At 42.8% G+C, this 26,314-nt stretch overlaps 1 protein-coding gene across 2 annotated transcripts in view; it reads left to right on the forward strand.

Annotated features, from left to right (window-relative positions):
- med27 (mediator complex subunit 27) overlaps nucleotides 1-26,314 on the forward strand; it is a 263,109-nt gene that overhangs the window by 153,409 nt on the left and 83,386 nt on the right. For both annotated transcript variants that reach the window (XM_038781753.1, XM_038781754.1), the window contains exon 4: nucleotides 2,327-2,420. In XM_038781753.1, coding sequence (XP_038637681.1) covers nucleotides 2,327-2,420 — 94 coding nt within the window. The remainder of the gene's footprint in view (nucleotides 1-2,326; nucleotides 2,421-26,314) is intronic.

A 26,314-nucleotide genomic window follows, 5' to 3' on the forward strand; every position in this document is an offset into this window, starting at 1 on the left:
AAGACAAATATTTCTTAAAGTGACATTCCCATGCCAGTTTTATAGGGAATTTAGGGACCTGTTAATTGATCCACTAGCTGGTATATACTGTAATTCTTTTGAGACCGGTTTGCTGCCACTGACACTCCGGGAGGCAAATATTTCCCTGATTTTTAAGGCAAGCAAGTACCTGGAGGAGTAGTGGGCGTTGGATGGGTTAGTGATATCCTCGGATGCAGATAAATCTTTAGATTGGGTGGAGTGTGAATTGTAAGGGTACTTTCCATTTATTCCTTTTTCCCCCGTTTCTTTTATTTTGTCGATATATTTTTTATCCATCCATGTCTGATTAATGTGGCTTTAAAGCAAGCAACCTATATCTTTAAGACAAGCAGAAGAATCCCGAAGTTACAGGTGAGATCACTTTGCTAGTTTGTGCTGTCTTTAACAAAAGCTGCAGACCTGTTGATACCAGAGAGAGAGATCGGGTTGGGACTTGGTTTGATTGACTGGCTGGTGGTCAATAAATTGACACAAAAGGGTGTACTCTGCCTGGTAACAGGTAGTGATTGGATCCTATCCCAGTGAAACGCTTTTCAGAGTCCTTGTTTCAATGTGGATTCTGGCAGCATAGAGGCTATGAATAATATCCCTTTCTCCAGAAAGGCTGTTTCTGAACTTTCAGGAAAACCATTTACAGGCTGTGCAAACAAAGGCCAGAACTTGCTATCTCTCCCCAGAAAAACTGAGTACTGCATTCCTGAAACTACAGAGGACCTGATTGAATTAATCTACAAAGAAGATCAGTACAGGCTGCAAACAGAGCCTGCTGTGAAGATGGTGTGCTAAAAAACCCTCATCTGAAACAAAGACTCTTTACTTTTACTTATGATTTTACCCCTTTCTGTGTGTGTGTGTGTGTGTGTGTGTGTGCGTGTATGTGTGTAGTAAGTGAGGTAGGTTAAAGTGGGGATTAGGGTTTGGCTAATAGTTAACCAGTTGCATTTGCTGCATACTTCATTATAGTTCTTGTTATAAATAAACAGTAATTGTGTTTACATTTACAAACTTGGTGACTGTAATTATTGGGCAGCCAAGGACCAATTTTTCTAAGAATTATTGGTTAATTCATTTGTGCTGTAAGTCCGGGCACGTGGGGCTCCGCTGGAACTGACCACACACTAGCCCGGAGTATCGTAACATACTTTACATTGCAGAGATTAGGGCTGGGAGAGGAACATATCCAGTGGATTCAGGCGTTGTACAAAAGGCCTTTGGTGGCAGTGCTTACGAATTATTATAGATCAAAATATTCTGGCCATCAGAAAGGGACTAGGCAGGGCTGCCCCTCTTTCCCCCCCCCCCCCCCCCCCCCAGCTGTTCATTTAAGGGATTCCGCTGAATAGCCTCTAATTAAGACTCTATGGCCCAGATATCTGGGCTATGATATGGGTGGATGAAGCACTAGACTACACCATGTGCTGCTGTTTGTATCAAAGCTGGATGTTTCAGTTCCCGCTATCATTGATATGGTTGACAGATTTAGGGCCTTCTGCGGTTATAAGTGGAATTTCACAAAGTCGGAAGCTATGCTATTGGGAGAGTTGAGGGGTAAACCATTCCCCCCCCCCCCCCGCCCCCCCCCCCCCCCGCTAATTGTCCAATTAGGTAGTCTCCGTTGGGTTCACTTATCTGGATGTTGAAATTACTCCCCCTTTCAAACAACTATATGGGGTTAAATTTCCTCAGTTAATTGCATCTGTTATAGTTGAAACATTTGTTGCATTCAGTAAAAAAAAGCTAAAACTTTAATTAATTAAAAAAATTACTAAAATCACCTTGCTGATGGTGCAGAAGAGCTTATGGAGGCATTGTATATTTTCTGTAGCTAAAATAATTAATAAGGCAGTTGTTCATTCTCTGGGATTTATTACTGAAAGCTTACAAAGGTTAATGGTACTTTTCAAAGCAAATGCTGATGGGACTTGCCTATGAAATTGATTTGTGGTATGGCAGCTGGAAAACCTAGATCAAAAGTAGAAAAGATCCAGAAACTTTGCAGGTGTCTCCAAAGTTCTTTGCTATATGGTGACTCATTTCTGCACCTTGCAATTTGAGTTGTGCATTTTGGTTCCTTTGTGTTGCTTCATTATTACTGTGCCCAAAATTATTGCTTGCAACCGGAGAGCTATTTTGTATTGCACACCCCAGACAGGCAGATGACTAATATTCTTTTCATTCCCAACAGAAATAAATTTTTTAACCTTTTCGATATCCTTTATTTTAAAAAAAAAAGTGTTCAATGATCATTCCAATTTGTACTCATTTTGTTATTACTTTTGTCCAGATATGTGGATGATGTTATATCACGGATTGACAGAATGTTCCCAGATATGTCCATTCACTTGTCCAGACCAAATGGTTCCTCTGCAGTACTGCTGGTAAGATCTTCATGTTCATGTCTCAGGGGAATAGTGCGATTTTGTGTGTGTGTGTGTGTGTGTATCTAAGTAGATAATAACTACCCAAACTTCTTTTAGGCTGAGGAAATGTTTGGCCTCTATTTGTGGTGGGTCAAAGTAAAAGGGTTTGTGCCAAGGCTTGTGTTGAGGAAGGGTGTTGGATGGATATTTGGCAAGTGCGGATAGTTGGATTGAATATTGGAAAAGGGATATTGTTTTTGTGAAAAGAACAAGAAATATCAGAATCACAGCTTTTAAGATCATTTTCAAAAAAGGTGTGGGTGGTGATAATTTTTTAATTCAATAATTATGATCTGGAATGCTTTGTCTGCAATAATACACATAATAACTTCAAAAAGGAAAATAGATACATAGGATTGGGGTGAGGTGGTGAGCACATACAATCTGCCCTTGGACCTGTTGCTGTATTTTACCTGCAACAGGTGAGGTCTACAGGCCCATGCCATGCAGGAAACTCGGCAGCTTTGATTGCATGGGCTGGTGTCAGGCAAGATGGGAAGGAACCTCCTTTCATAATTCCCTGGGCCCTTCGGAGGCACATTGTTCCCCCCAACAAGGTTTGCCCCTTTAACTCTCCCTCCGGCCTCTTGAACCCAGACCTGCACTTCAATTACTGAGGCCCCTGACTCTGGATTTACCTGGGTTCCACGATATGATGGGACTGCCTAGGGCAGCACGGTGGCACAGTGGTACCACTGCAGTCTCATGGCACCGAGGTCCCAGGTTCGATCCCGGCTCTGGGTCACTGTCCGTGTGGAGTTTGCACATTCTCCCCGTGTTTGGGTGGGTTTCGCCCCCACATCCCAAAGATGTGCAAGGTAGGTGGATTGAACATGCTAAATTGCCCCTTAATTGGAAAAAATGAATTGGGTACTCTAAATTTTTTTTTTAAATGATGGGATAGCCTTAGCAGTGACCCACTACTCTCTGCTGCAACTAGAGAGCTATCGACCATCCAATTTCAGCAGCTCCCTTAAGATGGGACTTCCTCCTCGGAAAGGAGTGGCAGTCTTTCCTTAAAGTAATTAATGCTGCTCCTAGAGTTAAATTACTGAAGGGCAGACATCGGGACCATGGATGGGACCCAGAAAATACAGTCTGTAGTTAAAAAGGAAGAGTTTGCAGGCTATGGGGATGATGCAGGGAACTGGGAATAATTCAGCAGCTCTTTCAAAGAACCAATCCCGACACAATGGACTGAATAGCAACCTTCTGTGCTGTGTGATTTTACTCTATAAGGGTTAAATACGGGAGAAGAACACAAAGCTGGAGTAAAAGGTGATCCTGGCCGCTGAAATTAAGTCCCAAATATATTTAAAATTCTCATAAATATCCTTGACCTTTATTTAAAGAATTTATGTTGCGTGATGAGGAACACTCCTTTCAATGTGATGATTTCAACCACTTATTTCTCTCCCAAGTTTGTACAAACTCAGCAGTTGTCAGCAAGATTTTTAAGTGCGAACTCAGTCCAATTATATCACCACAGAGTCTTGGGAGGGGGCTTTTTCACCAGGAAACTGTTGATCGCTACTTTCATACTGATGTGTCGTCATTGCATCCAACCTGTTAGTCAGAGGTTTTTTTTCATTCATTCAAAAGGTACCAGACCTATTTTTTCTGTTAAAATGTTAATATTTCTGCACGACTAGGTAGATCATAGATCATAGAATTTACAGTGCAGGAGGAGGCCATTTGGCCCATCGAGTCTGCACCAGCTCTTGGAAAGAGCACCCTACCCAAAGTCCACCCCTCCACCCTATCCCCATAACCCAGTAACCCCAGCCAACACCGAGGGCAATTTTGGCCACTAAGGGCAATTTAGCAGGGCCAATCCACCTAACCTGCACATCTTTGGACTGTGGGAGGAAACCGGAGCACCCGGATGAAACCGACGCACACACGGGGAGAACGTGCAGACGTCGTACAGACTGACCCAAGCCAGGAATCGAACCTGGGACCCTGGAGCTGTGAAGCAATTGTGCTAACCACAATGCTACCGTGCTGCCCTATTTAGTTTTCTTAAGTAGTTCAGCATTTCACAGTCAGGAACTATTATTTTAATTTAAATCTTCAACATTTGACCAGGGTATATCCCTTACATGCAACAATATTCCTAAAACTTCGAAAAGTATTGAAGGTGATGCAGAAGATTTGATCTAACTGTGCCTGGGATAGGGGCATTCATTCTGCTGAATGCTTTTAAAGAAGCTGGATGGGAATTATCAATAGAAGATATTAATATTATTGCTGATTGAATTGGAGTCTGCATTTATGAATAATGTGCAGCTCAAATAATCAGTGAATACAATGTTTGTGAGAAGGAGAAATTAGCATTGTTTAATCTGGAAGGTTACTTTTGTGAGGCAACATTTTGTAGTTTTTTTTTCTTGTTTGCACAACTGAAGAGACCTTCATTTTCACAACAACATAGGAACATGAGGTTATTCAAAGTAATAAATACGAGCAGGGGTTAGATGTGAAGCAATTTCAACACGAGGGTAAGGCACGACCCAGCTTGGGTTAACACAGACATGGGTAATGGGTAGGCAGAACAAGGTGCAAGAGACAGATGGCAGCAGAGCTTTGAACTGAAGTTAATGGAGGATGGAGGCAACCGGGTGAGTATTGGCAAAGTCAATTCTGGAAATGCCATGGAAGAGGATTTCAGGGTGGTTGGGCTGAGGAACATAAAATGAAATAAGCCATCAAGTGAATGCAGAATGATAAAGAAGTTGTTCAGCGCACATAATTCTTTTATGCAATAGACTGCCACCTAGTGCAGTGAATTTGGCTTGGTTGAGTCAAATGTGTCGAAAATGAGGTGTTGCCGATTTCTTTCCTACTTTGTCTTTTCTATGGCTCTGTTCCAATTACGGCAATCAGTGAATTTGCCTTTGTTTCTATGTTATCTATGTCCGAATGCTTAGAGTCGCCAGGTATCAAATGATACCACTACAAGTTTCAACCGGCTATCGATCAAAGAGCCAAACACCAGTTAGTTAGTTCAAGGTCAAGGGTACTTTATTTGCACAAAATCAGTCATGCAACATAAACACTACTAATTAACTACACCTATACACCTATCAACTAAGACAATCTGTACTTAACTTCGGGCACCCGGCTTAGGTCAGAAAACAGTGGCCGCCATTCAATTCTGGATCTCTCGGGTTCAAAGGAGTAACTGCTGCTCAGCTGGGCTCATCCGTCTGGTAGTGGGTGTTGAACTTGGACTCACTTCTGGTGTTGCTGCAATTGGCGATGCCCGTGACCGGGGTACCAAGGCCAAGAGACAAGAGAGCGCGTACGTAAGGCGAACTCTTCTTCATAAACTCAGGGGGTTTTCGCGCTCTTATGGGCGGTCCTTTGATTTGGGCCTTACTAATTGGATGATCCCTGATCACTCTGTTCGATTCCTTAACCAATAAGTGGGCGGGGATCTGGATGGCTGGGCGTGTCCCAAGCGGTCACTGACCCCATTGTTTGCGTTTCCTTTGAACGGGGAGTGGCACCGAAATATCTGGGACTGTACCTGTCGTTCGAGTACCAGTCCTTTGTTTTGGTGAAGATGGGCCATCAAATGCTAATCGGCCCCATTAAAATGCTAATTGGACGGAGTTTCGATACCATCTGGGTTTCTTGCTTACGAATATGCATTTCAGGCTCTGAGCCTGCCTGAGTCTTGGCTTGTCCATTTTACCCACCAGGCTTTGGGAGTTTTCCTGTACCTAGTTGGAAGTGGCCATCCCAGATGGCTACAGAGTAGATATGGACTTGGCATCAAGACAGAAATGGCACAAAAATGGCCTGAATTGATTCTGAAAAGCTCTGGCATATCTCTGTGGGTTAGGCTCCATAATATAAACAATTCCAGCTTCCTCCGAGTGATACAGATGGTTTTCAAATGTAATGGGAGCAACAAATTCCACGCATTTGCGTCACATGCATGCCAGATATCCACGACCTTCTGCGTGAAAAAGTTTTGCCTCGGGTCTCCGCTAATCCTTGCGCACAATTACTTCTAATGAATGTTATATACAACTGATGGCTGCAGAAATAACAGTGGATCTGGATCACTTTTCATGATATTCTAATCCTCCTAAAATGCAGGACTGGTGCCAGAGGATTAGAGGATTGCAAATGTTACATCCTTGTTCAACTAGTTCAACTTTTGTGATGGGCAAGCTTTTTTCTTAAATAGATAAAATGTAATACAGACACATTCAAAGCATAGAACATCAGGTGGTGTTGGAGACAAAACCCCTAAAAGTTAAAATAAACTCAACAATCAACATCTACTATCAACATCATCTAACTACAGAGAGTTTGAATCAACAAAGCAAAGAGAAGACTGAACTACATATCCAAAATAGTATAATCGAATTGAAGATGGAGGCTGTCATAATATCCACTCATGTATATCATGAGATGCAGACAGGCAGTGATTGATACACAGGATAACCAATGAACACACACGACACAGAACAGCCAATCATCAGACAAGACACCACCACTGTAAAGCCCACAGAGCATTAAGACTCTCTCTCTCTCTCACAGGACACGGCTAAGGAGATAGTCACAGTGCACAGGCCAACAAACCTCATCACCATGTGGTAGAGAGCTAGTCTGGTCAAGCCAGTAGGAGGTTATCAGTTAGGTTAATAGAGTGTCAACCCACAGCAGATTATGTACAGCAATCAGCAGGTTCAATAAAACAGTGTTGGACCATCTCCTGTGTCGGAAGCCTGTTTCTCGTTTTACTGCATCCAATTGCAATCGATGTTAGACCAACACAGATAACACATCAGAGGCTCTCTTGCTGAAATTGTACAGTGCTCTTTTCAGACCACACCTTGATCACAACGACTTGTTCTGATTCTTTCAAAATCTTCATCCTTATCTGGAGCTGCTGCCGGTTCAGTTAATTTCCTATGTCCCATCTTTCGCATTTACTTGATAATGCAATGCTGAGTCTGAGGCCCCACTTTCTCTGCTCTAGCTCTGACCCTGGGGCCTCATGTGATCATTGACACACAACTGATTCCGATGAGACTGCGTCAGTTCCCGGCCCTCGAGCGCCTGAGGAAGCGACTCACTCACTGCAGAAACGCAGGGCCCCGAGCCTCACGGCCAGATGGTGCTTTTAAAAACGATAATCTGGAATAAAATTAATGGTCGCTTGGGCAAATATGGATTCATGACGGAAACCAGTCTGGATTTGTTATTGGCTAATTGTGCTTAATAGAACATAGAACAGCACAGAACAGGCCCTTTGGCCCTCGATGTTGTGCCGAGCAATGATCACCCTAATGCATCCACCATATACCAGTAACCCCCCCCCCCCATTAACCTTAACTAACATGGTTAAGTTTTTTGATTGGGTAACAGAGTTTGATGAGGGTAATGAGATTTGATGTCATTTAGATGAACTTCCAAAAGGCATTTGGTAAAGTGCCACATAACAGGTTTGTCAGCAAAGTTGAAGCTCATGAAATAAAAGAGACAGTGGCGGCATAGATACAAAATTGATTGTGACAGGAAACAGAATAGTGGTAAAAGGTGTATATAGTGCAGTTTCCCAAGGGTCTATACTAAGCCCTGCTTTCTTTGATCTATATTCCAGAAGTAGACTCTACATTAGAAGCCAAAAAGCGAGAGAAAATTAACACCAACAGAGAAAAAGCATTGCGAAACTTAAGGGACTAAAATGTGACAAATCCCCAGGGTCTGCTGACCTATATCCGAGGGTTCCAAAAAAGCTAGTTCCGGAGATGATGGATGTGCTGGCTGTGAATTTTTGAGAATTCATTGAATTCGGGGACGGTCCCATAAAATTGGAAGATGTCAAATGTTGCTCCGCTTTTCGGAGGGAGAGAGAAAACAGGAAAGGAAGGAGAGAGAAAACCGGCAACTACAGGCCAGTTAGCCTACCATCAGTGACTGGGAAAATGCTGGAATCTATTAAGGAAATATTAACAATACACTTAGGAAAACATAGGCCAGGATTCTCCATTTCTGCTCGGCCGGTGAATCCCACGTGAGATCAAAAACTAGATTGGTGGCAGGCGGCACACCAGTCTCCGGTCCCACCCGCCATGCGCGCCAACGGGAACATACAACCCACTGATCTGCATTAATTAGAAGGAGATTGATGGGCCTTGTTGGTGGCGCGGAAGAGGATTCTGTAGGGTTGGGGGTTGACAACGCTGTCGAGTGCCTTGGCGTGGCTGGGGGATTTAATGGAGTTTTTGTACCTCAAGTAGGTTAAGTATTGATATTTAAATGGGTTGATTGAAGAGTTTGATCCGTGATGGCGGCCGTTTATATTGTATGTCAGAGAGTTGGTCACTGTTACCTGTTGGGTGGTGGTTGCTTCTGGTCTCTTTTGTTTTGTTTCTCTTGTTTTCTTTCAAAGGTATTTGTTTGTGTGTATGGTAATTTTATATAAAATGGTAAAATCTTGAGAAAAATATTTTTATAAAAGGGAATTGGATAGTGATCTGAATAGAAAAGAAATGCAGGGCGACGAGGAAAAGGCAGGTGAGTGGAAATAACAGTTGCTTTTGCAGAGAGCTGACGTGAGGGGCCAAATGTGCTGTGCTATGAACCATATGATTCTGCTACTAACTGTGGCACTTGTATAGTAGCCACCTTGGAAGTAAGTGTTAATGTTCTTATATGACACACATTTGTCAAGAAGAATTTATTTCTTGGAAGCAAGAAACTCCTGCTGAAATAGGACAGCGCATTTGCATACTGATGCTGTGAATTGTACTTGCGGCTTCCGCACTTGTCAGTATGCTTTATTGGTATTTAAATGTGTAAATTGGAATTCCATTCAACCTTGTGCACAATAAATAGATTTACCAATTGCTCTATTAATTATTGTGTCAGTTAGGAAGCAAGGTACAAGTCTTCACTTGGATGGACTTGTATTTTACAAAATGTATTCGACCAGTAAACATTGATTTCTTATTTCTCAAGCATGTTAGCAACAAAGATGTTCTTGTAAAGGCACTAACTCATTTGTATGTGCAAAATCATAACTGGAGGGGTATTCTGATGATATTTGAAAATGCTATCTCCTACCAATTGCTTAAAATGGTAGTTGACTGCTGTGGAGATGCTAACAGACTAAAATAAAGGTAAAATTAGTCTGTTCCTGGAATTGTTTCTGTCTCTGTTCGTGGGGTATACTTTTTTTTTTGGTTTCCCATTCTTTCTTGTGTTTATTCTCTGCTCCTTTTTGCTTTCCTCTTCTCCCTGATGTACCCGTGTGTTTGCCTGTCTCTCGTCTCCCTCCCTTGTGTATGTCTGACTTCCCATCTAATTGCTGTCTCATCCATGTCCTCTTATTGTCACCTTATCCATCTCACATATATCTTTACTAAATTTGTAGCTTGAAATGTGTTTATTTTTAAGGTCTGTTTATGCAGCAAGATGTCATCCATCAGGTCTTGTCCTTTTGTTTTATATAGAGGGATAGGGTTGAAATGGGTATTATCCCGGGTTCTGGTAACATCATTGTAGATTTTTTTTTTTTTTTTGCAACTTCTCGAGTGATTCCATACACTTGTTGCAATACGATGATTAGGACTGTACACCAAATGTTGTCTCACCAAAGTTCATTGTGAGTTTAGCATAACTTCACTACTTTTCAATTCTAACACTCCAAAACTAAACTCTAGTGCTTGGTTTGCTACTTCTTGAATAAGCTACCTTGCTACATTTTGCAATAGTGTTAACATAAATGGTGATTGACAATAATCCCAACGTTGGACCCACCCTACATTCCTTCTTCCAAATAGCTTTACCACTATTCTCTGTTTTGTGTCTTGTGGCAAGCTAAATAGAATAGATTCATAGAATCCCTACAGTGCTGAAGAAGGCCATTCGGCCATATGGGCTTGCACCAACCCTCTGAAAGAGCACCCTAGCTAGATGCACAGCCCTGCTCTATCCCCATAACCCCAACCAACCTTCAACACTAAAGGGCAATTTAGCATGGCCAATCCACCTAGCCTGTATATCTTTGGACTATGGGTGGAAATCGGAGCACCCAGAGGAAACCCATGCAGACACTCGGAGAACGTGCAAACTGCACACAGTCGCCCAAAACCGGAATTGAACTGGGTCCCTGTGAGGCAGCAGTGCTAACCACTGCACCACCTAAATATACATCTTCTACTTATCCCCTGACTTGGCCTGCTGAGAATTGATAAACACCATAGCAAGTATTTCATCAGAAAAGCCTCAATTATATTCTTGCAGATTAACACTTAAGCACATTCTATTTCCTGAAGGCATGGGAGCTAAGATCTGGAACTGAAATGAAACATTTTATTGACCTGAAAAATTATTACATGGAAGAATCATTATTCAATTAAGAAATTTCCTGGGTATTGTTTCCTTATTCACCTGAATTCACTCCTCTTCAGTCTCTCATTAGTAATTGACATTGTCAAAATCTTTCCTCCATTGCCCAGCATTGTGATACTGCCCTTACTCCGTTTCATTCTTAAAATACAGTTGTTGTCAAAGCAATGGCGCCTCATCCCACCCCATCCCACTTTGTCTAACCCCTCGCATTAAACATTCTCATACTTTAAGTAGCAAGTGGCAGAACTCTTGCCTCTGAATTGCACAGAAACTGGCTTCATGTCCCTCTTCAGGACAATGAAGGCTGACACTCCAATGAAGTATTGCCTCAGGAGGTGTTGTCTTTCAGATGCAACATTGAACTTGTTATCATTCACTGAGTAAAGGAGGAATCCAGAGCCAGTCTTTACCTATTATAGGTTTATTCACAAAACCTCAAAAATCTAGGTACGGAGACCCTTTCTCTCCCCTCAGTGGAAACCAGTTCTTGTATTCAGAACAATGCCTGGATCTTTCCCCAATTACCTTCAGCTAAAGCATGCAATTCATTGTGACAGGATTACAACATTAACTGAGGCCCCATTTGTCTGTTACGGTGGATGTAAAAGACCCCAAGACACTACTTAATGTCAGAGATGATCTAGGGAGTTATATCTGGTGACCTAGCCAATATTTCTGCCTCCATCAACATCATTAAATAAAATGTGGTCAATATTAACTCGCTATTTCTAGGACTCTGCTGTGTGCAAATTGACTGCTGCATTTTAAAAATTAATTCATTCATGGGAATGTGAGCGTCGTTGGCTAGGCCAGCATTTATTGCCAGGCCCTAACTGCCCTCTAGAAGGTGTTGGTGAGCTGCCTTCTTGAATTGTTGCAGTACATGTGGTGTAGGTACACCCATAGTGCTGTTGGGGAGGGAATTCCAGCATTTTGATCCAGTGACAGTGAAGGAACAAGGTTATATTTCCAAGTCAGGATGGTGGGTGGCTTGGGGGGGACTTCCAAGTGGTGGTGTTCCCATGTAACTACTGCCCTTGTCCTTCCAGATGGTGGTGATTGTGGGTTTGGAAGGTGGTGTCTAAGATGGCTTCCCGTGGTGCATCTTGTAGATGGTACACACTGTACCACTGTGCGATGGTGGTGGAGTGAGTGAATGTTTTGTCGATGGGGCAAAGAGGGCTGCTTTGTTCTGGATGATGTTGAGCTTCTTGAATGTTGCTGGCGCTGCAGTCATCCAGGCAAATGGAGGGTATTCCACCACACTCCTGACTTGTGCCTTGATGATGCTGGACAGGCTTTGAGGAGTCAGCAGGTGAGTTACTCGCCGCAGGATTCCTAGCCTTTGACCTGCTCTTGTAGCCACTGCATTTATATGGCTAGTCCAGTCAGTTTCTGGTCAATGGTAACCCCCAAGTTCTTGATAATGGATAGTGGGGAATTCAGCAATGATAATACCATTGAATGTCAAGGGATGATGATTAGATTCCCTCTTGTTGGAAATGGTCATTGCCTGGCACTTGCTTGGTGCAAATGTTACTTGCCACTTAGCCCAAGCCTGGATTTTGTCAAGGGCGTGCTGCACTTGGACATGGGACTGTTTCAGTATCTAAGGAGTCACGAATAGTGCAGCTGAAAATGGTTGGGTAAGACACTACCTTGGGGAACTCCTGCAGTGATGTCCTGGAACTGGGCTGCCAGATCTTCAGCAACTACAGCCATCTTCCTTTGTGTCACGTATGATTCAAATGAGCGGAGAGGTTTTCCTATGATTCGCATTGGCTCCAGTTTGCTGGGGTTCCTTGATGCCACACTCAGTCAAATGCTGCATTGACATCAAGGGCAGTCACACTCATCTCACCTGTGGAGTTCAGCTCTTTTATCCATGTTTGAACCAAAGCTGTAATGAAGTCAGGAGCTGAGTGACCCTGGCAGAACCCAAACTGAGTGTCAGTGAGCAGGTTATTGCCAAGTGCCGCTTGATAGCACTGTTGATGATCCCTTCCATCATTTTATAGATGATTAAAAGTTGGCTGATGTCTGGGTAATTGTTCGGATTGGATTTGTCCTGCTTTTTGTGGATAGGACCTGCCTGTGATTTTCCACATTATTGGGTAGGTGCTAGTGTTATTACTGTACTTGAATAGCTTGGGTAGGGGTGTGGCAAGTTCAATAGCGCAGGTCTTCAGTACTATTCCTAGAATATTGTCGCGGCCCATAGCCCTTTGCAGTATTCGGTGCCGTAACCATTTCTTCATATCACGGAAGGGAATCGAATTGGCTGAAGACTGGCATCTGTGGACCTCTGACTGAGGCTAAGACGGATCACCCACTCGGCACATCTGGCTGAAGATTGTTGCAAATGCTTCAGCCTTATCTTTTGCACAGATGTGCTGGGGTCCCCCCATCATTTCCTACATTACAATAGTGATTACAATTGAAAAATACTTGATTGGTTGTAAAGTGCTTTGAGTGAACTAGTATTGGTCATGAAAAGCGATGTACAAATGCGCATCTTTTCTTTTTCTCATTCATGGCTGCGCTCTTTCCCCAATCCTAAAATCTGCAGTGTACAAACCACACACCCCAGCCATTCTCTTTCTCCATTCCCATGATATTTGCCTTTTAATGTTGATTCTCTCCCACTCCCTCTGCCTTCCTTGTTCCGTTATTATCAGCTGTACCTTGAGCTTTCTGGGTCCCACACTGGAATTTCCTAAGCCCTTCCATCTCCATCCTTAAAACTCGCTACTATAATTTATTTAATTTGGCTGACCAGGTTGAATCTAATATTATGCTCATTGTTAGATACTGCAACAGGGTCACCACAGAAAGCTTGGTCCAGTATCCCCTTATTCCTATTTTCTACCAAAAAGGACCTTGAGTTGAGATTTGCACAGTGTGATAGCTTCCATCTCCTATGTAGGCTATTTCATGGATACATAAGAACATAGGTCGAGGAATAGGCCATTTGACCCCTTGAGCCTACTGCCTCTTTCTCTAAGATGGTGCGTGATCTGACTGTGGCCTTAACTCCACTTTCCTACCTGCCCCTCATAACACTAGACTCCTTTTAGATCAAAAATCTGTCTAACTCAGCCTTGCATGTATTCCGTGACCAAGCCTCCATTTCTCTCTGGGAATTCCAAAACCCCTGGGAGAAGAAATTCCTCCTAATCTCAGTCCTAAATGGGAGACCTCATATTTCAGAACTGTCCTACGTTCTAGATTCGTCCAGGATGGGAAACATTCTCTCAACATCTACTCCGTCAAGCTCTCTCTAGAATCCTCTGCTCAATATGATCACCTCTCATTCTTCTAAACTCCCAATTAATTTTGGCACAATCTGTTCAACCTTTCCTCATAAAACAAACCCTTCTTCCCAGGACTCAACCCAGTGAACCTCCAATGTCTGCAATTCAACTATATGGTGACAGTGGTTAGCACTGCTGTCTCACAGCTCCACGGACCCAGGTTCAATTCCGGCCTCAGGCAACTGTCTGTGTGGAGTTTGCACTTTCTCCCAGTGTCTGTGTGGGTTTCCTCCTGGTGCTCTGGTTTCCTCCCACGTTCCAGAGATGTGTAGGTTAGGTGGATTGGCCATGCTAAATTGCCCCTTGGTGTCCAAAAGGTTAGTTGGGGTTACTGAAATAAGGTGGAGGCGTGGGCATAAGTAGGGTGCTCTTTCCAAGGGCCGGTGCAGACTCGATGGGCCGAATGGCCGCCTCCTGCACTGTACTTTAGGTGTGGTTGCTGTAATACACTGTACACTTGTAACAAGGCTTCCCTGCTTCTATTTTTGGCCCCCTTTGCAATAAAGATTTATTATCTACTATTCATGGAAAATCCATACATACAATATTCACTGCATATCCTCAAAGAACTTTAATTAAATTTGTTAGACATGACTTACATTTTATCAGTCTATGTTGGCTATCCTAATTTAAATGGCATCAGGTAATGAAAAAGGGACTAACAGCTATAACATTGTATAAATGTGGAATACCATTTGATCCAGGTTGTAAAATTGGCCAAGCCTAGATGTAGGGTATGATGGATGCTAACGTTTTATGATTCATATGACACTCAGATACTTCTGTACCGCAGCATGCCGCAGACTTTCTCCATTTAGTTAAGGTTCTACTTCTTCATCCTTGCTGCCAAAGTGGGCAACCTCGTGCTTTCCCACTCTAGCTGCCAGACTTTTGCCCTCTCGCTTAACCTATCTGTATCCCCTTGTGTCCTTCCTGCAACATGTTTGGCCCACCTTTCTTTGTAGCATCAACAAATTTGGTTATAATACATTTGGTCCCTTCTTCCAAGTAATTAATATTGATTGTAAATAGTTGAGACCCCAGCATTGATCCATCTGGCACCCCATTAGTTACAGTTTGTTATCCCATTTTTCCAGACTCTGTTTTCTGCTAGTTAGCCAATCCACTTTACATGCTGTCATATTACCCCAATCCAGGAGATATCATGTTGTGTTGTAATATTTTATGTGGCACTTCCTTGAATGCCTTTTGGAAATTAAATACACTACATCTACTGGTTCCTCTTTATTCATCGTGCCCTGCACCCAGAACTTGTGCCAATTTTACAATCTGGAGGAAATGGTATTCCACATTTGTATCTAGTTACAGCATTTGGTCCCTTTTTCATTACTTGGGGCAACTTAAATTAAGATAGCCAGCACATGTATAAAAAGTAAGTATGTCTAATGAAATTAGCAAGAGTCCTTTGAGGATATGCAGTGAATATTATGTGTGTGGATTTTCTGGATAATTAGGAGGCTTATTAATGAAACTGAAGCATGTGGTGATATTGAAGGAAATGTGACCATATGGATAGAAAGTTAACAAAGGGACAGAAAATAGAGTAATGGTTAAGCAATGTTTTTCAAAATAGTTGAATATAAACAGTAACAGCATCCAGGACCAGATTTCCCACATAAAGAGCAAAGCTGCAATGCCAAAATATACACATAACACAAAAATCCACATTGTAGTTAACTGCCGAAGTACATAGACAGGCTAATAGATTTTGGATGAAATTGATTGCATCGAAATGTGTTCTGATGCATTTTGGGAGGAAAGGAGAAGAAATTGATACTAAATGATGAGTGGATTTGAAGGGATTCAGCTACAGAAGCCTTTTAAAGTGGGAGAACAAATTGATAAAGCTGTAAGAAACCAAATGGGATCTCAGGGGAAGAAGGTACAAAAGCAAAGTGTAAACTTACACACGTTATTTTGGTCGCAGTTAATTTTGGCACACTCATTTTTTAGGAAGAAATGGGTTGGCACAGTGGTTAAGCACTGCTGCCTCACCAGCGCAAGGGACCTGGATTCAATTCCGGCCTTGGCTGACCGTCCGTTTGGAGTTTTCACTTTCTCCCTGTGTCTGCGTGGGTTTCCTCCGGGTGCTCCAGTTCCTCCTACAGTCCAAAGATGTGCAGGTTAGATGAATTGGCCATAATAAATTTCCCCTTGGTGTCCAGGGATGTGTAGTTTAGGTTATGGGGTTACGGGAATAATGGGAAAGTGGGTATGGGTGGAGTGCTTATTTGAACGGTCAGTGCAGACTCGATGGGCCGAATGGCCGCCTCCTGCACTGTGGATTCTATTCTATTAAGATAATGGAAATGATAAAAAGTGACACATTTAGATCGTCAGTGGTGAGTGGTTTTAGTTATGAGGCAAAGCTAAGAAGTGGAGATCTTCAATAAATGTTCAAAAGTGAGATGTTTTGATAACAGAAAGTTACTTCCCCTGGTCAGTGATTCAGTAACTAGAGGGCATCAATTTACCACTACTATCAATTAGAAATTTTGGATAAAAAGATTTTTTTAATGTTTGAAAACGCTATTCCCTGCAGGACGCAACTGTGGAAGTAGAATCCATAATAGCTGTTATAACATAAATGAGAAATATTTGAAAATTGAAAAAATGTAAAGGTTACAAGGAAAACGTAGGACAGCGGGATTAAATAGATAGACTTTTCAAATAATTATGTTGAACCACCTCTTGTACTTTGATTCTATAGGTGTCAAAGAAAGATCGATCATTTATTTTGAAATTGGCTAGATGTGTAAAGAAACTTTTGTACCATGATTTTGAAAAACAAAAGTCAAATTATGTTGCAGAAGCTCCATGACAAAGTGTGAAGAAACAATCGAGAAACCATGATGCTCAAAAATAGCTGTTTTGCAGAAATTGTATTGAAGGAGAGTACAACTTGCAGCTCCGTGATGGAATAAGGCAGTTTACCGAGAGTAAGGAAAGGCATTACAAAAAAAAATCTTCAAATCCTAGTCCTCAAGTTACTCCCTGGAGGTGGTATGATGGAAGTGATAGAACATAGAACAGTACAGCACAGAACAGGCCCTTCGGCCCTCGATGTTGTGCCGAGCCATGATCACCCTACTCAAACCCACATATCCACCCGATACCCGTAACCCAACAACCCCCCCCCCTTAACCTTACTTTTTAGGACACTACGGGCAATTTAGCATGGTCAATCCACCTAACCCGCACATCTTTGGACTGTGGGAGGAAGCCGGAGCACCCGGAGGAAACCCACGCACACACGGGGAGGACGTGCAGACTCCGCACAGACAGTGACCCAGCCGGGAATCGAACCTGGGACCCTGGAGCTGTGAAGCATTTATGCTAACCACCATGCTACCGTGCTGTCCACTTTGAAAATGCTCTTGCGAAGGAGGCCTGGATCCCTGTCGACTGCAGATTCTATTGACTGAGAAGAAGTGACAGCCTGATCTACATTTGAAACCAGTTGCCAAGTTTGAAAGTAAACTGGTGTTGAGCAAAAAACAGACCCTTAGCAGTTAATCATAGTCTTTTCTGCAAAACCCTGTTTATGCTTGCAAAGAACATTTGAATCAGAAGCTGTTCAGTCGGGTAGCTTGTGTATGTCATTGTGCAGTGTGATCATTGAACTTGCAAAGTCTTTGAGATTCTGGAAGTTTACACCGGTTGTTGCACGTCAACAAACTTGATCTCAACACTGACTTGAAAATAATTATTGGAATTCATGACCTAAAACCAGGTTTGACTATGACACCATCTTTTTACAGGCCCTGACTCAACATCCCCTGGCTCCTCGACCAGCCCCGCCAGGCTCCAGGCAAGCCTCCCCACTCCCCCCACCCCGCATGCGCGCGCACACACACACACATGGCTCTGCCTACCCCCACAAACAACTCTGGCCCCTTAAATTACCATGCAAAAGATTTTAAAGGGGCTACGAGCTTAAATTACCTGCGCACTCCAAAGAAAGATTAGAGGGGATGTAGCCCCTGTCCAGTCTGAATCTTAAATACTGAAAGTGTAAGTCTAAAAGCTCTATTTATATCACCAGAGTGCCAAGCTTACAAATGTGATGCTCTCATTTCAGCCGGCTTATCCCAGCAGATTTATTGGAGGAGGCCATGGGAAAGCTTCAACATGTCTCGCGTAACCTCGATACATAACCTTTCGATATTTATCTATTGCTGACAAGTACTCTGATTAATTCCATGAGCAAGCATTCCTTTGAACTTCTGCCCCTTTTGCCCAGCACCTTTTTGTCATTGTCCTGACAACAGTAGACTAGACTATACTGAATTCTAAAGTCTAAGATCGGTGATTTAGTGAGTACAAAGGACTATTTACTTTGTATTTCCACCGCAGTACCGAGATTGAAAAAGAAAGTTGCTGGCCATAGTCGCATGAGATCAACTCATTGATCCACCACTGAAATCAGTCAAACGGCAATTATTTATGTTTCAAGTGCAAAGCTGCCATTGATGAACTAAATGCAATTATCAACATGAATGTTTGCGAAGCGGCAATCATCATCGGATTGCTGTAACGTCAAAGGGAAGGCAATTCACTCCCACCTTTTATGGCATTAACTGGAAGTCCAATGTGAATGTTAGTGAATGAGTTTGTGGGAGAATGGGCGGGAAGGTGGTGGGAGGCAGTAGTTTCTGGGTGGGGGGGGTGATTGAGGGATAGTGTGGTTGGGGTGTCCGTGGGTTTTTTGGGTTGAAGCTGTAGTCAAAGGATCATGTGTGGGAGAGGGGGGGGGGGGGGGGGGTGGGGGGGGGGGGAGAATTGGCGGAGGAGGAATCAGTTCTATAATTACCCAACTGTTAGAAGTTTTCTATATAGAATCCCAACCATGCAGAAGGAGGCCATTCGGCCCATCGGGCCTGCACTGACCATTTGAAAGACCACCCTACACAGATCCAATCCCCAATCCCTGTAACCCCACCTAACCTTTGGACACTTGTGGGCAATTTAGCATGGCCAATCTATCCAACCTGCACATCTTTAAACTATGGGAGGAAATTGGAGCACCTGGAGGAAACCCACGGCGACATGGAGAGAATATGCAAACTCCACACAGACAGTCACCCGAGGTCGGAATCAAACCCGGGTCCCTGACGCTGCGAGGCAGCAGTGCTAACTACTTCCACCAATTTCTGTTTAATATTTTCGGCTTAATATCCTGGGAAGGACCGTAGAACTGTTTTTATGAATGCCTACAGCAGGATTATGGGAGCGCAAATCAGGAAGCAATTCCCAAATTTTAGCATGCCGAGGATTGCGAGGGATTCCTGCTATTGGACCTCCGTTTTGAGCAGGCGGCTCGATAGCAAGGTCCCGTGGCCTGCAGGAAGTTATTTATTTCTCTGTGGTTCAGCAGAAGCCAATCATTCCAAAGCAGTGGGCTCTCCACTGGAGCCAAGTCTTAAAGTTTATTTTGGCTTTAGACTTGTTACTGCCTCAGCCTTTTCGCTGAAAACATTAGGTTTTCCCCGAAGCAGGTGTTACTGATGGTCATGAAAGTGAGAAGCAGAGCATAGACTTTGTTGGGATGCCAGTGCTGCCGCCTGCCGCCGCCCACCCTTTCACCCCCCCTCCACCCCTACCCTTTGTGTTCATCTGTGCACTTTGACAAAAGTGATGCACAACACATGGGTACAGATGTGGCGAGCGGCGGTTTTAATTACACCCCTTGAGAAATATGTGGAGCAAAGACACCTGATCAAATGTTAGAAAGCAATCTGCTGCAGTTTGTGTGGCAGTCGTTCAGCTTGCTTTACTGTGAAATGCTTGCACAGGAGTTTCTCCCAATATGTGCCTGGTCTGAGCTCATTGCCAGTGACAGCCTAGACAACAGTATTGGTGAAGGGCCTTGGCGCTGCTGCCCTCTGCACTGTAGGTTGGGATGGGGAAGCTTAAGTACAGACAAAACAGATCTACATTTTAATGGCTGCTGGAAAGCTCTGGTTCAGTCTATCCCATAAACAAGCTGGGGTGCATTATAAAGAAATGGAGCTCATGATAAATAAATTCCAGCTATTATTTATTGTGAAAGAACGTGGTAGCCATATGTTAGGCCTGGCAAAGCTGTAATTGCCACACCTCGAGGGAAACCAAGCCATAATTAAAAGCCCCATTAACCCTGTCAGTATAGTGGAAAGCTATTGTCTGAGGAAAGCTGTCTCAACTCATTCATCTCATTGGCACTGACAAAACTGTAGCAGTGATGGTCATGAATAATCACTTGGCTGCAATAAAAAAAGGAGCATCGAGCCAAGTAATTAAGCATAGATCGAGTAAGTCACCTGTGTGAAACAGCTATCAGATGGTGGTGAAATGATCCTGTGAGTTGTGTGCTTTTAGATTAGGAGAAACATCTTTGATTTTTAGATCCCAGGAGCGCCACGCTGTAATGTGAGACTAGTGGAGTTCTCAATTAAAATTTGTGAAGTAGGTGGCAAAAGGGGGGAGTCCGAAGAGTTCATGTGAAAGACGTTTATTCAGCACAACAGCAGTATTTAGACAGGACCCGGTTACACACCTCCGGGTCCTCACTCCTTTCTGAGCTGCTACAGCAACTGACCTGTTCTACTAGCGCTGGTTAACTCACAGCTCAGTCAGCACTAGGGAACAATGACCCCCAGCTGGGTAAGTCCCATGCGGGTTATAACAACCCCCCACCCCCCCCCCCCCCCCCCTTCAAAAAAAGAAAAATTGAAAACTTGCTAAAAAACGAACATGAAATGAAAATCGCTTATTGTCACGAGTAGCCTTCAATGAAGTTACTGTGAAAAGCCCCTAGTCGCCACATTCCGGCGCCTGTCCAGGGATGCTGGTACAGGAATCGAACCGTGCTGCTGGCCTGCTTGGTCTGCTTTAAAAGCCAGCGATTTAGCCGAGTGAGCTAAACCATGGAAGAGAGAACAAAAAAAGGTATAACCAGACAATGCTCAACACTACACCTCATGTACCCCAAAAACACACACTTCAACATACACAAAAAAGGGGAATTTAGCACGCCCGCCGACCGTTCAGGGAGCTGTCGCCCCAGAATTTATACGGTACCGATTCAATCAGGCACGTTACACATAAAGAAACAAAGGGTCCGCACACCCCAATAGTGTCCGTAGGCACAAAACATGCAGCCAAGCGGTAACATCAGTACCCATGTAAAATACCTCTGTTGTCCATCTCGCAGTCCCAACCATAATGGAGCAGTCTTTCAAAACCCAACCCGCACTCTCAAACCCAAACAACAATCCAAAAGGGGCGGCGGCCAACTGCAATAAGGACTCCCCAGTAAACCATTCTGCCACAGCAAGCCGGCATCGCGAAAAGGCCACCAATGGAAATGGATGAAAACGTTGTGCAACCGTGACCGGAAGTTGCCCTGATGACATCGCTTCCAGTACTGCCGAATGCGTCAGACCCTGGAACTCTCCCAGCTCTCTCACCACAAGCCGGCATCAATTCTCGGCCTGACGCTCACGGCCTGTTCAATACAGGTTCCGAAAAAGGGCCTTGCAGCAACGAAAAGTCCGTACCTCACTCTGAAAGAAAATTTCAGGGAAGGCAGCCGACCGCTCCAATTCATCCTCACTGCCAGTGAAGTAAACGGCAAAGAGGGAGTCTAAAGAGTTCATAAGAAAGGCCTTTATTCAGCATAACAGCAGTATTTACACAGGACCTGGTTACACATCTCCGGGTACTCACTCCTTTCTGTGAGCTGCTACAGCAGCTGACCTGTTCTACTCGCGCTGGTTAATTCACCGCCCAGTCAGCACTAGGGAACAATGATCCCCAGCTGGATGAGCCCCATGCAGGTTATAACAATTTGTGTATTGTACGAAAACATTGCCATGTAGAGCACTGAATGCTTAATAGAAAAGTCTTGAGTGTTTACCGAGGAGAATTTATTTTACATTAGGATGCTTTATATTTGGATATATTAGCAACTCGGAAACATAGCGAGATACAGGACAGGATATACGGTCCATGCAGCTGATATACCTCTCAAGTAGCCATTCCCTCAGGTATCTCTTTATCTCCCTGAAATGTTTCCCTGCTGTGCTTCTACTGCCTTTGCAAACAGTCCCTTATACACATTCGCAACCCTCCTGTAAAGTACTTAAATCTAAACTATCTGCAACTTTCCTCTGTTAAATTGAAGCTCAGAGTCACTAGTTCCAGAGTTTATGGCAGTTTAATTGTCGCAATAGATAATCACAGCTTTATTGACACAAGTGAGGATGCTAACCTGCCACTTTGTTTCTCAATTTTGCTATTCTTAACAAGCTCTGACTAACATATTTGTAGCTCTTTGCGGTATTTGAATGCAGTTCAACTTCTGGTGAGAGCTGTGTTGTAAAATCGGGATGAGGAGTTGCAAGATCATGTCATAAAAGCCTTCAGTAAAAATAATCAGGAATGATACAAGATGTAGATCATAGATCATGATTTAATCACATTGTGTAAAGAAAAAATAGAACCAATCACCTCACACTTTCTTTGGATACCTGTTCTGTGTTTTGGGGATTTTGCAGACTGCAATCCAGCATTTTAAATAAATGTTTTGAAAAACTGAAGCATTCTAACAAAAGGTATAATTTCTGTTCTAATCACTGCTCTCAGTATGAGCAAAGTTATTGATTTAATATTAAGGGCATTTCAATAGCTTGTATCAGAAATCATTGTAGTTTAAGAAATAAAATTTGAAACAGTAAAGGAGAAATGCAGTTTCTAACTGTGAGCATGCACGAACTACTTTGCAAAATGGAAATAATGCATTTCTGATGAGCAAGTTGGGCAAGTACGTGAGGGCGAAGGAAATACGACAAAAAACTGATAGGGGTTGGGTGAAATTGGATGGGAGGAGTCTCTCATTTGGAACATAAACAGCACCATGGAAAAATTGGGCTGAATGCCCTGTTATTTCAGAAAGAAGCCTTTCATATGTGTATCTTTTGGAGCCTAAATATTTGAAGATAATTGTTCCAAATAATCTGTTCAACTCTGAAAATAATTGCCTGACTGCTGATCTTCCATTCGCCGTTTTCCTCTTTACTTCGATTTGAAAGGGCTCCTTTGTACAGCACCTTGTCAATCGGTGCCTGTCAGTAATTGAGATGGATCAGCAGCTGTTTGACACACTTTGCACACTAGTTGCGATACTAAAAGGATACAAATCAGAGAGATTGGCTTGGTGTTAAATTTAAGGATGTTTGAATATTGATGTTGTATTTTTATATCTCTTGTAGTGTTGGATTTTGCGGCCCAGGTTTTCTAAAATTATCAATCAAAATTTGACAAAGTATTTGAAACGAAGCTCAAAGTCTTCACTGTAATTCGCTGTACATTTTGAATTTCATTGAGGCAAGTCTTGAAATCCCATTGTTTTAAACATTTCCTCATTTGAGCACTTCTTTCTGCTGCAGTGTAGCATTACCAGCATCACCTAACTCGGTGGCTTCAGCTGGGAGCAATGAGTACTTGGTGTGGATCTGTCCCTCCTGGGAACTGGGTACATTCTCCAAACTAACTTTCAGTCGGATTCTTACATTTTGAAGGGAGAAATTAGAATTAGAATCTAAATACAGTGCAGTTTGTTAATTCAAGGAGTCATCAGTCCCCTGGTTTCTACCATAGCATTCACACAAAAATATGCAAGAGGTAAAGATTGGTTGTATTTGAAGAGTAACCACTGAATAATAAGCACCTTGGGAAAATTAATTTTGTTTGTAAAATAGCATTTTAATGTAATACAGGAAATCCCCACTTAACATTACTCACTCACGTAATGTTTTACTTTAAAGGCGTTAATATAGCAGTATTAATATATCCATTTAACGTTGCCATTTTCACTAAGGTTGTTTGCCGCAGACTTCCTCTTCTATAGTGTGACTGTTTACATGACCTTTCCCGCAGCTCGCATTTTCTCGTCGTCATTTCCTCTTCTTCCCACTACGGACCTTGCCTCCACCCAGTTTTACCTCCTGACCTTGTCTCTGTTTTTATCTGAATCCAAGAAGTCTGTTCTTGCAGCTCCGTTTGGGGAGATGGTGGCAGCGTAGTGAAGTTACTGGACTAGTAATCCAGAGGTCCAGCATGATGCTCTGGGAACATTGGTTTAGATCCCACCCGGCAGCTGGTGGAATCTAAATTCAATTAATAAATCTACAATATAACACAATATATCTACAATATAAAGCTAGTCTCCGTAATGGTGACCATTAAAGTGTTGTACAAACCTGTCTGGTTCACTAATGTCCTTCAGGGAAGGAAATCAGCCATCCTTGCCTGATCTGCCCTCCATGTGACTTCAGACCTATAGCAGTATGGTTGATTCTTAATGGCCCTCTGAAATAGCCTAACAAGCTGCCCAGTTAGAGGGCAATCAGACTGGCAACATATCCTTTCCTCGCCAGCAATTCCCACACTCGTGAAAAGTAAAGGAATTCCTCGCTGCTGGTTCCTGGCTCCTGCCCCTGGCTCCATTGCTGAACTCTTACTGATGTCCTTGTCGGCCGCCTAGTGGCAGACGTTAATTGTGCAGGTAGTCGAACATTGACCAGCTTCTGCAACTTATAGAGCCTGGTCAATCTAAAAGTACTGTACAGAAGGTGAGGGTAATGTAATTATTTTTTCCCCCTTTATTAGAGTTACAAAGCCAAAGTTCAGAGTGAACAGCGGCAAACACCGAATCCAGCTCCTTGCCTGTTCCAAAAACCAATTCAAATTGAATCTAATTCAAGGCCCCACAAAGGAGACATACCAGATCCAGGCATTACACTTGACCTCATGCTCAATCTTGACCAAAAGTGATGTACAGTAATTCTTTTAAAATATTTTGTATATTGCATTTATTTTATATTTAGTGATGTATTTTATTTTGCAAGTTATTTCAACTGGGAATGCAGAGTCCTGCACATGTATGGTACAGTATTTCAATTGTACAAAGTTTTGTTCTTGGCCTGAAATGCCAAAAGGAACCAAACTCTGGCTTTAACATTGATTTCTAATGAAACCTAATGTAAGAGTGAATTAATAGGTTCAGTAAATAGGTATAACACCACTGCTTTAGAGTAAAGAGCACATCCTAGTCAAATGCTTATACTTCAAGGATTTGAGGCATAAACCAGCTTGTTTACTTTTTAGAAGAACAAACAGTTTTCAAGACGATTACAAACCAACTTCTGGGTGAAGTTTTAATAATTTAAAAAAATATATATAAATTTAGAGTAGCCAATAGTTTTTTTCCCAATTAATCATCAATTTAACATGGCCAATCTACCTACCTGCACATCTTTGAGTTGTGGGGACTAAACCCATAAAAACAAGGGGAGAATGTTCAAACTCCACATGGACAGTGACCCAGGGTCGGGATCGAACCTGGGATCTTGGCAACGTGAGGCAGCAGTGCTAACCACTGTGCCACCGTGCTGCCCGAAGGTTTAATAATAAACCTACGCAGGCAAGATCAGAATTTAAAAACCATGTTCTGTGTACTGACTAGCTGTGTAGGCAGACTATCTGTGATTGCTGTGTTAAAGAGCTGTGTTAGAGCTGTATCAGAGGAGGGTGCTCCTCCAGAGGTTTCTCTGGGATAGTGCCCTTCATGCTCTTGATCCATGAATAAACTATTGTAACCTGCCCCTGGGTCTCCTGTGGTTAGTGGGACGACGTCTACCACAACACTATGATTCACTTAAAATCGTTTCACTTAAAGTCATGATTTTCAGGAATGCAACCACAACATTAAATTAGTACTCCATGTATGATGTTTATTCCAAGTTAACTATGTGCCAGTATTTATTTCTAGTTTACCCATTTCTCTCTCTCTTCCCTAGAAATTGTTGGTTCAATCCTGTATGATTTGTTGTTCTTCCCTTCCCCAGCCGGGGGGTAGCAAGATCAATTCTGATGTCCACATCATTGACTTGTAGTGTGGGACCTTCCTAAATGACTTTCTAGAACTGACCTGTTGCAATCCTTATTTCTATTTGTGCCTGGTGATTCCCAACATGTGCTTATCGAAATTAGCCTGAGATTTAACAATTGCTCTGCCCTACTGTCTAACCAGGTGAACTTGTGATGATTCCCAATGCACTTTTTTTTTAATAGAAAAAAGCCGAGCCTAGTTGC

This window comes from Scyliorhinus canicula, chromosome 21, assembly GCF_902713615.1.
Source record: "Scyliorhinus canicula chromosome 21, sScyCan1.1, whole genome shotgun sequence".
NCBI lineage: Eukaryota > Metazoa > Chordata > Chondrichthyes > Carcharhiniformes > Scyliorhinidae > Scyliorhinus > Scyliorhinus canicula.